Source organism: Pyrus communis, chromosome 8 (genome assembly GCF_963583255.1).
Source record: "Pyrus communis chromosome 8, drPyrComm1.1, whole genome shotgun sequence".
Lineage (NCBI taxonomy): Eukaryota > Viridiplantae > Streptophyta > Magnoliopsida > Rosales > Rosaceae > Pyrus > Pyrus communis.
Genome location: NC_084810.1, coordinates 22,742,624 through 22,755,884, shown reverse-complemented (window position 1 = coordinate 22,755,884; position 13,261 = coordinate 22,742,624). Strand labels below are relative to the sequence as shown.

At 37.7% G+C, this 13,261-nt stretch overlaps 1 protein-coding gene and 1 long non-coding RNA gene across 2 annotated transcripts; one reads left to right on the top strand and one right to left on the bottom strand.

The window, feature by feature from the left end:
* The first annotated feature begins 2,095 nt into the window (after nucleotides 1–2,095).
* LOC137741407 (putative disease resistance RPP13-like protein 1) lies at nucleotides 2,096–8,054 on the top strand. The gene is made up of 2 exons (XM_068481126.1): nucleotides 2,096–2,192; nucleotides 3,455–8,054. Exon 2 carries the CDS (start codon nucleotides 3,491–3,493, stop codon nucleotides 7,622–7,624), a length of 4,134 nt encoding a protein of 1,377 aa, XP_068337227.1. The 5' UTR covers nucleotides 2,096–2,192; nucleotides 3,455–3,490; the 3' UTR covers nucleotides 7,625–8,054.
* An 886-nt stretch (nucleotides 8,055–8,940) lies between these two features.
* LOC137741342 (uncharacterized) lies at nucleotides 8,941–9,580 on the bottom strand. Its single transcript, XR_011069285.1, has 2 exons — nucleotides 9,271–9,580; nucleotides 8,941–9,192 (listed from the first exon to the last, which is right to left on the bottom strand). It is a non-coding gene; the product is annotated as an uncharacterized lncRNA (long non-coding RNA).
* Nucleotides 9,581–13,261: the final 3,681 nt, after the last annotated feature.

Below are 13,261 nucleotides of genomic sequence, written 5' to 3'. Positions count from 1 at the left end.
ATTTGCTCAATAAAATGACTGAAAAGAAATTAGAGTGTATACATAAGTAACAAATTAACGAGAGTACGTAAAATGTAAAAAGAAATGAGAGTATGTAATGGGATCGTTAACAACATAATCAAGAATAATCATTATGTTTATCTCATTGAATCAGCATCTTCTATTTGTTAAAGAATGAGATAAACATATTGATGTCTAAATTCAGAAGTTGGAATACAACTATGATTCGTTGAGTTTCTATTTGTCATAAGATGTAAGTTGATGTCTAACTTCAGAAGTTGTACAGCTATAGAGTACGCTATTTATTTCGTCTTATACCTCCATATTAGTGCTTAGAGATAAGCAAAAGGATGTATTAGAAACTTCATCAAGCAGCCCTTTTGTTTTAATGGTTTTCGGGTTGATGTTTTGATTAAAGGAAAACTATTAAAAAAGATTTGAAAACTTTGAATTTTAACGATAAGGACAAAATAAAGGGTAAAGTGAATAGTACTTGGATTGACTTTTTAGTATAAAAATGTGGTTTTTCGTTAAAATGAACAGTACTGGGAGTTTTTTGTTAAAGTTCCATTTGATTAATGATTGCTCTTTTGCGACTGTATAGGTAATCGGAGCTACGGGTGAAGCACAAAGAGACAAGACAGGTTGAGTTGAAGGCAAAGGCTCAAGCTATGCGGCAATGAAACCCGAATTAAAGCAGTAAGATATTCTTCTTATTTCTCCATTATAGGTCCGTAAAATTAGTTTGTAATTTATGAAAGCCGGAATTGAAGCAGTAAGATGTTCGTCTTCATTGTTATGTTGTTACAATTAAACGGAAGGACGTGATTGTCTGCTGAGGATAGGATATTTCAAATTTTAAAAGTTTTGTATTCAATATTTTTCTGACAGAGTAGTGTCCCCAGAAAATAGATATAAATTTCACCACACTCCCTACGATGCAGCGGGATGTGAATTGGAATTTTGCGTAAAACTGAGGATTTGGAGTTGTTTTGTGTGTTGATTATGAATTTTAGGTAACTAAATTGGTGGTTTCATATACCAAGTCCAATTGTTAGAAAGTAGATTCTTCCTTCGCTTTGGAAAAGTGCCTAGCTGAGATTATTTTGAAGTTCCCCTTCATTATAATATTTTGATTTTGATAAGAGCTTTGTCTACATATTTTTTGTTGACTAATGGTTTACCCGGTTAAAAGGAACTCTTTGAGATTATGTGAATGAATATGAATAGTTAAATTTGTCTGATTTAAGTTAATTGCAAAGTTGAGTATTTTTTTTCTGAGTTATGTTAATAATTCTACCTAAAATTTCTGTAAGTTTGTGGTTGAGTTTAAGTTATGTTTGAATTTATCGATATTTTTATACTAAAGGAACATGGAGTTCGGCTAAACCACACAATGGTCATCCTAATTTGGTATCGAATTCGTCATCTACGAGATTCGAACCTAAGACCTCTCACTTCCAAGTGAAGAGGATTACCATTAGACTGTAGTACTAAGTGGCAGTTATGTTTGAAATTTAATTGTAAATGTTTTACCCTGATTTGCTAAATTTTTTGTTGTTTTTTATTTTTTAAAATTAATTATGTATGAATTTACTTGAAAATGTTCATATGAATTTGGTAAAAACTTGAATAGAGATGGCTAAAAGATAAAACACTAGGTTTTATTAGAAAACATAGATAATTCAAGTGTCAGTACAACTGCATATTTGTTTACTTACACCAAAATTTTGTGCATACCTTCATGCGGTTTTATACAAAAATGACTGGATTTATTCATCTTGAATTCACTTCTATTATTAATAATTCTATTTACATGACATGCTTTGATGATTAGTCAGTCAATTTTGTTAAATGTGGTGCATGTAAAGATTGGATACATTGAGGAGTTACTCGTCTCTATCTTGTGAAGAGGAATTACAAGAACTCATGAAAGTGGCCATGATGTTTGAGGAAAAGATCTGTACTTCTGCCACCAGCCAGGTACTTATCTATGACATATTTAATTACTTACATAACTTGATCGTTTCTATTTCAACTCTGTTTACGTTATGAATAGCAAAGCTTTCCAAATTTAACATGGATTTATTTTTATAGTGAAATTATCTATAGAAATTTCTCTAAAGATGCTTACAATGGAGGGACACTGATTCAGAACACAGTGGGCAAGTCTTTACAAGCTAATTCTGCCGGTAATAGAAACTACACCCTTTCTCTCTAGTTGCATGCTTTTAACATATAGACACATTGAAATTGTATTTTAGAATTAGCATTCTTTTTTATGTTCAACTGCCTGGAAAGGGTTCTTGAAATTTTATTTTAGAATTACTATTTCTCTTTATTCAAAACAAAAGGTCTATAATTTCCTTCCTACATTCCACATATATGTACACAGTATTGCCTATCGTAAATATATTTACAAATTTTGCATGTTTTAGGCGGTTTTCACATAAGGGACCTCTGTTTCATATGTATTTATTTTTTAGAACATTTTAAACACTCACAGCAATGTGCGCGCACTTTTTCTGCTAGCATTCTCTAAGAGCACTTCCAGCCCAGCTAAGTCCACTGGGCGATGAGCTCCGGAATCCCCTGTCCCCAAAAAACCAGCTCAAGCCCATCCCAACACTTGGGCTCTAGGGAGCCCCCACTTTTCCCTAGGTCCGAATTGACAGGCCCAGCCATTGGGTAGTGTAACATCACTTTGACAGCTATAATAAAAATAAAAATAAACTATAAAAAAATTCATCAAAATGAATTAAAAATATAAAAAAGTTATATATATTTTTTTACTATAAATACCTAACCATATTCTTCTACCTTGCACCATATTTTAGTATTTGCAAATATTTTCAATCAATCTTTTATTATTATTCGAAATTTAAAATAAAATTATTTTTTATTATTTTATAATATAATATTTTAATATCAATAGTCTGGGCTACTCAATTTAGGGATAGAGTTGCTCTAAAAAGTGGAGTTAAAGGCAGTTGACGAGAAATAACTTGTGTTAAATATAACTAGCATATGGGCACATACAAAGTGTGTGAGAAATTTTTTTACTTTTGTTTTTGAAATAGAATGAGAAAGGAAGAGAGTGATAGAGAATGTGGTGGGAGTGGGAAGTTTTTTTTTTTTTTTTAATTAGAGATATGTTAGGATTACATATAGGTGAGGTTTTGAAAAAAAAAAAACAATAAAATTTGGTAGTATGAAATTATATTTTTGTCCCATATTTCCTATTTATATTCTTTTTTAATTAAAAAGTTAAACTGGTAATTTCATAAAATTTTGGTTAACAATGACAGTTTTATTAATTAGTAGAGATAAAGTCAGTCTTTGTTTAATATCAATCCAACAACTCTTGGTTTGAATTTGTTTATTTGTAGCGAAAACTAACCATAGTTTTCGTTGCATTGATATTGCTAGCTAATTTGTGATTATCTTCTCCCAGCAAAACTCAATTCCATTTGCAAAGAAGAGATTGATCATGGCGCTAATGGTGGTAGGTGGAGCCGCTCTCTCGGGTTTCTTCCAGCAAGTATTTGTCAAGTTGGATTCTCAGGAGGTCAAGAACTTCATCAGAGGAAAGAAACAAACAGATGGGTTGCTGAAGAAGTTGAGGATCGAGTTGATGTCTATCAATGCTGTTTATGATGATGCCGAGCAAAAGCAATTAAGTAACCCAGTTGTGAAGCAGTGGCTACATGAGCTTAAAGAGGCAGTCTTTCATGCTGAGGACTTACTGGACGAGATCAAGACAGAGGCGTTAAGGCGAAAAATGGAAGCTGAATTTGGAAGTAGCACTAGCAAGGTACAAGACCTCATCTCTGCTTCTTTCCATGCTTTTGATGAGTCTATAGACACCAAGATAGAGGAAATTCTTGAGACGCTAAGCTTCATTTCAAAACAAAAAGATGCCTTTGGTTTGAAAGAACGCTGTAGTCGCAGAATCTCACAAACATGGCCTTTAACTTCTTTAGTAGAAGGCTCTGATGTATATGGAAGAGATCATGAGAAGGAAACCATCATTCAATTGTTGCTATCAGATGATGTTACTTGTAATAAGATTGGCGTCATTCCCATCGTGGGCATGGGTGGGATCGGAAAGACCACTCTTGCTCAGCTTTTATACAATGATGATAGTGTGAAGCAGCATTTTGAGCTCCAGGCATGGGTTTGTGTTTCTGATGAATTTGACGTTGTTAAGATCACTCAAACAATTTATGCATCAGTCACTTCACAAAGCTGTGATACCACAGACCTAAACGAGCTTCAAGTCAAACTCAAAGATGCTTTGGCGGGGAAGAAGTTTCTTTTTGTTCTTGATGACGTTTGGAACGAGAATTACAATATTTGGGATTCCTTAAAACGCCCCTTCGAGTCTGGAGTTCATGGAAGTAAGATCATTGTCACCGCAAGGAATGGTGGTGTTGCATCTACGATGTGTACTCTTCAAACCCACTATTTAAAGCACTTACTTGAGGAAGACTGTTGGTCTTTATTTGCAAAACATGCCTTCAAAGATGCAAGTGTTATTGTAGATCCAAATCTTGAGGTAATTGGAAGACAAATTGTTAGCAAGTGTAAAGGCCTTCCCTTAGCTGCAAAATCTCTTGGTGGTCTCTTACGCTCTGAACCAAATGTGGAGGAATGGGAAAATGTGCTAAAAAGTGACATATGGGAGTTGTCAGAAGCAAAGATTGAAATTATGCCAGCTCTATGGTTAAGCTACAAGTACTTGTCTCCGGAATTGAAGCGTTGTTTTGCTTATTGTTCGACATTTCCCAAAGATTATGTATTTGACAAGTCTGAATTAATTTTGTTGTGGATGGCCGAAGATCTTTTACAACACCAAAAGAAGACTAGGTTGGAAGATGTTGGAAAGAAATACTTTGATGATCTAATCTCACGGTCATTTTTTCAATACTCGTTTTCAAATGATTGTTTCATCATGCATGATCTGATGCATGATTTGGCGACTTACGTATCTGGAGAATTTTGCATTAGATTGGGAGACCACGACTTCTCATTGGACGTTGTGGGCAAGGGTCGCCATTTTTCTTATATGCAATATTCATCTAATGTTGATTCTGAGAGATTTGACACTATTTATGAAGCTAAGTATCTGCGCACCTTCATTCTTGGCGATCTCTATTCATTGCCGACAGTACGACTTGATCACCTTTTAATGCTACAGTGTTTAAGAGTTGTCAAACTCCGAGGGAATGATATCAGCGAGTTGCCTGATTCGATTAGCAACTTGAAGCATCTACGGTACCTCGACTTGTGTTACACTCCAATCCATAAATTACCAGACGCGGTATGCAGTTTGTATAAGTTACAAACATTGTTGGTGTCGGATTGTAGAAATCTAGCTGAGCTGCCCACCTTTTTGAGAAGACTTATCCACTTGCGCCATCTTGATTTCAGAGGTACAAAAATAAAAAAGATGCCCCCCCACATGGGCAAGTTGAAAGATCTCCAAACATTTGGGGGTGAGTTTGTCTTGAGCAAAGATGTCGGGGGAAACATTGATGAGTTAAAGGGGTTTCAGCATTTGAGAGGAAATCTTCATATTTCAGGGCTTCAAAATATCACACGTGCTGAGGATGCTTTGGAGGCCAAACTAAGGGACAAGAAGCTCAGTGAAATACGTTTGAAATGGGAAGATGACACTATTGATTCTGAAAACGATAGTCAAGTGCTGGGCAACCTACAGCCCAATACAAACCTAAAAGTACTGGCTATAGAAGGATACGGAGGTACAAAGTTTCCAGGTTGGTTAGGAGATGAGTCTTTCTCTTATCTTGTCACTCTCCGACTTGAGACTTGTGGATATTGTTTCTCCCTGCCAGCATTGGGGCAGCTACCGTCCCTCAAAAGGCTTGAAATTTATCGGTTGAATGGAGTGGAATCAGTGGGGTCTCAGTTTTATGGGGGAATTAAACCTGCATTTAAATCTCTGGAGTTTCTGAGTTTCCGCAGTATGCAGGAATGGCAAGAGTGGTGTTTCCCTGGAGGTGAAGAAGAAGAAGGCAGACATTTTCCTAATCTTTGCGAGCTTCGTTTGCATTGTTGTCCCAAACTAACGGGGAAAATACCGTTAGACTACTTCCCAAGACTTGAGCGGCTAAGTTTGCAGAAAGTTAATATCGAATCCCTTGCTTGTTCGCATGAATGCAATAAATTCAATATTGAACTCCCATTCCTCCGTGAGTTGGAAATATCAGATTGCCCGAATCTGGTATGTTTTGTGGGTGGTGGAGTGCTGCTAGCGCCCAACTTGAAGGAGATATCTATGTGCCGTTTTAAAAACTTGTGGTCAGTGCCAGAAGATATGCAAATCTCGCTCCCATCTCTTCCGTCTCTATCCATAGAAGGGTGTAAAGAATTTAAATCATTTCCGGAAGAATCTAAATTCCCATCCCTCGATGATTTGAAGATAATGGAGTGCCCAGAATTTGTGGGTTTCCCCCATGGAGGAAGACTGGAAGCGCCCAATTTGAAGACGATGGAAATCAAAGAATGTAACAAATTCAGGTCACTGCCAGAGGAGATGCACGCCTCTCTCCTGTCTCTTCAGTCTCTGTCCATAATGTTTTGCAAAGAATTTAGATCATTTCCGGAAGAATCTAAATTCTCATCCCCCTTTGATTTAAAGATAAAGGAGTGCCCAAAATTTGTGGGTTTCCACCATGAAGGAGGACTGCAAGCGCTCAACTTGAAGACGATGGAAATCAAAGAATGTAACAAATTCAGGTCACGTCCAGAGGAGATGCACACCTCTCTCCCGTCTCTTCAGTCTCTGTCCATAGAAGGGTGTAAAGAATTTAAATCATTTCCGGAAGAATCTAAATTCCCATCCCTCTATTATTTGAAGATAAAGGAGTGCCCAGAATTTGTGGGTTTCCCCCATGGAGGACTGCAAGCGCCCAACTTGAAGGAGATGGAAATCTATGAATGTAACAAATTCGGGTCACTGCCAGAGAAGATGCACGCCTCTCTCCCGTCTCTTCGGTTTCTGTCCATAGAAAGGTGTAAAGAATTTAAATCATTTCCGGAAGAATCAAAATTCCCATTCCTCTATTATTTGAAGATAAAGGATTGCACAGAATTTGTGGGTGGAGGAGGACTGCAAGCGCCCAACTTGAATACGATGGAAATCGAAGAATGTAACAAATTGAGGTCACTCCCATCTCTCCGGTCTTTGATCATACGGGATTGCCCAGAATTGGAATCATTTCCGGAAGGGGGATTGCCGTCTAAATTGCGTTACCTCGGTATCCGGAGTTGTAAAAAACTGATGGCAAACCGTATGCGGTGGGGTCTACAAACACTCACCTCTCTCAAATACTTGGATGTCGACTTCTCAAAATGTGAAGAAGAAGAAATTGGCGAATCATTTCCAGAAGAGGGGCTGCTGCCAACCACTCTCACTTCTCTCAGAATCTCCGATCATCCGAATCTGAAAACCATTGACGGCAAGGCGTTAAGACACCTCATCTCTCTCGAGACGTTGAAGATTTCTTTTTGTCCTCAACTCCAGAGCTTGCCAGATGAAGGGCTACCCACTTCTCTTTCTCGTCTAGATATCTTCAAGTGTGATTTCCAAATCGGTTAGGAGATGACCCGTTCGTTCTCTCATCTTGTTACTCTTCGACTTATGGATTGTGAATATTGTTTTTCAATGGCAGCATTGGCACAGCTACCATCTCTCTGAAGGCTTGAAATTGATGGGTTAAATGGAGTGGAATTGTCTCAGCGTTGGTTCTACTCTCCCTCTTTTCTTACTGTGCCTTGTGGTGGTTCTATAATACGACAATTTGTTGTATTCAACAAGTTTATGAGCTCTAGTTTCCGAATTTCTTTTTTCAAGTTTGTTTCCAAATTATGTCTATAGAGCGGTAGATTTTGGTACTTTGTGGAATTCGAATTCAAACGTTTGGTTTGTAAAATATGGATGATGATTTCGTTTCTGTGGAATTGTGAATCTATGATCATGCATGAATGTTGTAAGACCAGAGTATCGAAAACCCTCTGTTGTTTACTAATCGATCTCAACTGGTCTAAATTCTACTTGTTTAATTAGTATTGCCAAGATGATCTTATCTATTAATCATGTCTTATCAAATGATTACCGTTTCATCATTCCCTTGGGGACGCATAGAGCTACAAAAGTTTTCAAGTTGCTTTGCATGTGTAGGTCTGAGAGTCGTGCAAAGGAAACAACAGTGCAATATATTTCTCAGTGATAACTTGCTCACGTTGATTGTTTTCATGTGCCGAGGTAGGGATTCTAGGGATGGTCAGTGCTGGGATTGGTTTAAAAGTCTCGCGACTGCACACGCGGTGAGAATCACTTTGTGCAACCCGTGTGCCAATATGTATCACATCCTAAACAGTGTTGAGGTACACTGTTATTGGTTCGCGAGGCGTCATTCCTTCGCATCCTTGACATTGCAGATGGATAGTGGTTTGATTGCCAACCCCACCATATTCAGTACCACAATGAGGGCATAGATTTGACGCAGTACCAGCTTCTTCATCCACCTGAGGGCGAGCCCTTGTTCCTTGAAGATGTTTTCCAGAGTTTACAATTAAGATTATATCGTATTGTCGCATAATAGTCTAAAATTTCCACTTCGTCATTGGGGCAAAAAATCTGCTTTTAGTATTTCCTCCGCAATGCTGAGCAAGAAGTGATCATTTACTACAATATCTTCTCAATGTGTTTTGTTCTAATAGTTTTCCTATTTGTTTCTTTTATCTACCGATTCAATAAGCCCAGTGACAGTGTGTGGGAAAAATATAGAGCTCCAGAAATCGATTCAATCTGCTACTCCTAAGGCCACTCAAGGAACCAAATCCCTAATTACTCAAGCAATCGAATTCAATAGATCTCAACAAATTAAACGCATCTAAAATACAAAAAAAATATAAAAATCAAATGAAAATAATAGAGCTGCAAAATGAAGTAGCAAGAGTATGCCTTTTCAAATCGAAGGGATCCATCGGCACAAGATTACATCAACTAAAATACAAACAATTACTCAAGTGTACATTTTCAAATCGAAGACCTCTATTGAGAGCACCAGCTACCGTACACTTTTTGGTGAGGTTGGCGGAGAGCTCACTTTAGTGGCGCTCGTACCCTTCGAATACGTCGCTCATCTTTCCCTAAACTTCTCTCTGCATTCAACCCATCACACAATTTCAGCAATAATTCGGTTTGAACGATCTGAAATCAATGGAATCGGAAGTCAATACCTGTTTCGATCGGAGATTTGAATGGATCGCCGGAGACGACGGCTGAAGAGCAGTGGCTGGTGTTTATTTTTTGTTCTAGGTGGTGGTGGTGGCGGCGGCTTGCTGTCGAAGGGATCGAAACGGTAATGTGCGCGAAAGGAAACCTCTCTCTCTACATGTGACCCTTCCTTTCACCGCCAAAATAAGGCATCAAAACACCTTGCTTTCTACTGTTCAGTGCCCCCACCCCTCCCTCTTTCTCTCTGCCTCTGTAACCCGCCTCTCTCTTTCTGATTTGCCTTACCGAATGCCAGACCATCCTCAGTCAATCAAGTCAGTGGAATCCTCACAAAATCCCTCACTCAATCGGGTCAGCTCTCTCAATTCCCTCCCTCACCCTCTGCAACACTGGCACATCCCTCACCTACACCCTCAATCCCATCGAACCCAGGCACACCGCGACTCTCCCAAACCGAGAATGACCAAAATACCCATGAAATTTCCAATCCAGTCCGTCGGATTTAGAATGTAGATAGGGTAAAATAGGCATTTGACTTTCAAGGCTTTAACACATTCAATGGTCACCGCCGAAGCCCACGTCCAAAACCAACAGCCCTATAAAACCCAAATTATGGTCAGTGGTAGAGATGTAAATATCCAGCCCAAATCTGATGGCATTATTGTAAATAACGTGAAATCGAGGGGCAAAATTTTGACTGTAGACAGCTACAGTCAAATCCTTCGTCAATTTTAGAATGTATAATGTTCGGACTATGACAGCCAAAATACATAGCTTGTTTTCTGTTGAGATGCTTCTCTCAAATCTGGCCAATTAATGAAGAGCATAACTACGACACCATTAAGCAGACAAAGTTCGTTCTTTTAAGTTTTGTTTACAAAGTTGAGTTTTCCTCAAGGGATCTTCACCTTTCAAGCTATATATTTTCTGGTTCTCAATTCTTACAATTTTCATTGTTTTGTTGCTAACTTGTTTACTCACCGCTATTCAAAATTTAGCTCTTCTTTTGCGATAAGTTGATTTGCCCTGAAATTTGCTAAGATTGCTCAAACGTATTTCTTTTACAATTTTTCTCTTGTGTTTGCTTTAATCGCGTACTGATGTTGGTGATTGAGAAAATGAAATTGTTGATGTCAATGCTCAACTTTACTGTTTACTTTTTGTATAGCTAAGTTTATTGTAGCTCAAGATACCTTCTTTATATGTGAGCAAGTCTTCCACCAAATCAGAAATTAAAGTGTTTTATACACGTTGAAACGTGATTGGAAGATGCGTTGTCATCCATTCTTTTCGATTTCCTGTGTTTGAGTTATATTATTTCCTCCATGATTTGAAGTTGTTTCCGAAGTATATTTATTGGGATATTGAGATGCGCGCTCTGGTACTTTTTGGAATATGACTTGAAACTTTCGGAGCAAGCGCAAACCAGAGTTTACTGTTCTAGTTCCTCTTTGATTATTCGGTTGTCATTACTTCGAGATTACTTGATAATGACATGATTACACAATTATATTCTCGATTTGCTATTACCTTGAGATTACTTGGTGGTAGTGACATGATTACACAGTTATATTCTCAGTTTGTCATTATCTCGAGATTACTTGACAATGACATAATTATATTTCTGTTTACACTAGTTATGGCTAGTGTATGATTTTGTATGCATGTAATATAGTGTCAGAGACCCATTAAGTGTGGTCCTTCGGGGATCCAATAAATGTGGCTACTTGCAGGTGTTTTAATTTGGGCTTATCCCTATTTTCGGTAGATTTTAATAGTTGAAAACTTGAGTTATGACTTTATGCATATTATGGATTCGTCACCAATCCACGTGATGGCCAGTTGATAAGATTTTTAGTACTTGCGTAAAAAGGGTTAAAAATCACACAAAATACTTGCAAGAGAACAAGGTAGTTGTAGTAAAAATGCTCATGTAAGGTCGTTTCCACAAGGATTATCTAAAACAATTTATGTAAAACCAAAATCTTAATTAATTATTTGAAAAAAAAGTTTGAAAAGAGTTGTTTTTCAATCTAAAAATAATAAAAACGAATTTAATAAAAGTAATTGAGGAAAATCAACAAGAAATCAATTTTAAAGAAATCAAATTAAAAAGAAACGGCTTTGGAAATAGATTTGCAAAAGCACTAGGGTTCTACCGTCCTCTTAACAATCCTTTGTAGATTCACTAATTACTTATGAATTACACATGCAACTTTGAATGTTAGGTTTTTCTAATGCATATTCAACTGTGACATTCAAGATAGAGCGTATATCAAACATGCAATCCGTCTATAGCATTCAGATCAAATATAAACATTCATGACTCATTATGTTTTGTGAAAACCCTTTGAAAAATCATGCAACCCTTAAGACGTGGCATTCGCCCTAAGTGACTTACAGTTATTAATCATAAGAAGCATTCCTCAATTTCAAGGTGACATTCCAACAGAAATTGCATCTGATTGCTTATCTAAACATTCTAATGGTAGCTAAACATTAAGACATAGAGACTATTTAAATGTAGTGATTAATAATTCAAGGCATGCATGCATAATATCATAAGCAATAAAATAAAAACTACATATTCATGCTAAGGCTGATGGCCCCGCCCTATCAAAAGAAAGTTAATTATGCATATTCAACCAAAAGAGTTTTATTGAAATAGAAAAAGAGTGAAAACACCTTGTAGAATAAAGTCTAAAAATCTCTTAAGCTTTGGCCAAAATTCTCTCTCAAATATCACGTTGAAAAGAAGAACATAAGGTCGGCCATAATTGTCACATCCCCGCCCGGGGTCCACCACATCTCGGGCCCGCTCCACCACCTTAACACGATATTGTCCGTTTTAGACCCCGACCACGTCCTCACGGTTTTGTTTCTGGGAACTCACACGATAACTTCCCAGTGGGTCACCCATCCTAGGATTGCTCTCGCACGAACTCGCTTAACTTCAGAATTCCGATGGAATCCGAAGCCAGTGAGCTCCCAAAAGGCCTCGAGTTCGGTAGAGATATGAATATACATATAAGGCTTACAAGATTCACTCCCCTGGGCGATGTGGTATGTTACAATCCACCCCTCCTTAGGGCCCCGACGTCCTTGTCGGTACACATGCGGGCAGGGTTAGGCTCTGATACCAAATTGTCACATCCCGACCCGAGCCCCCACCACATTCCGAGTCCGCTCCACCACCGTAGCACGATATTGTCCGCTTTGGGCCCTGACCACGCCCTCACGGTTTTGTTTCTAGGAACTCACACGAGAACTTCCCAGTGGGTCACCCATCCTAGGATTACTCTTGCACGAACTCGCTTAACTTCAGAGTTCCGATGGAATCCGAAAACAACGAGCTCCCAAAAGGCCTCGAGCTAGGTAGAGATGAGAATATACATATAAAGCTTACAGGATTCACTCCGCTGGGCGATGTGGGATGTTACAACAATGGCTTAATTATATTACGTAGAAAATCCAATCATTCCTAGAAAAGGACTTAAAATAAAACTAGGAAACCAAATAAATTAAAATAAATTAGAAAACATAATCCTAAATTGACTAGGATAATCAACTCAAAATCTGTACAACAACGTTTTGGATCCAAATCTCCTCCAAAAGTGGCCCAAAATAGCTGGATTTAAAGTTTCAAATAATCTAAACACTTATCTAGAAGGCCACGAACCCAAAAGTCATCTTAGGCTCATAAAATCACAATTAAGCCTAAAAAGTCACTTTTCAGCATCACGCATTACTTTTTTATTTCATCGCTAGAAAATAAGCACTTGGTCGAAAAAACCAAAATTTTGACACGAACAAGCTAAAGGACTCATGAACGTCCTCCAATTTGAATCACTTTAAAATTCACCCGTTTGATCACATTTTGCTCCAGAGGATGTCGAATGTCCTATATTGAAAATATAAAGTTAAGTATCAAAATTATACCAAAATAATTACCAAAGCATACTAAAATAGGATAAAATATATAATATGAAATCG

What these genes read in the sequence shown, in the direction of transcription:
- LOC137741407 (XM_068481126.1), top strand. Translation starts at nt 3,491, where the DNA reads ATGGCGCTAATGGTGGTAGGTGGAGCCGCTCTCTCGGGTTTCTTCCAG.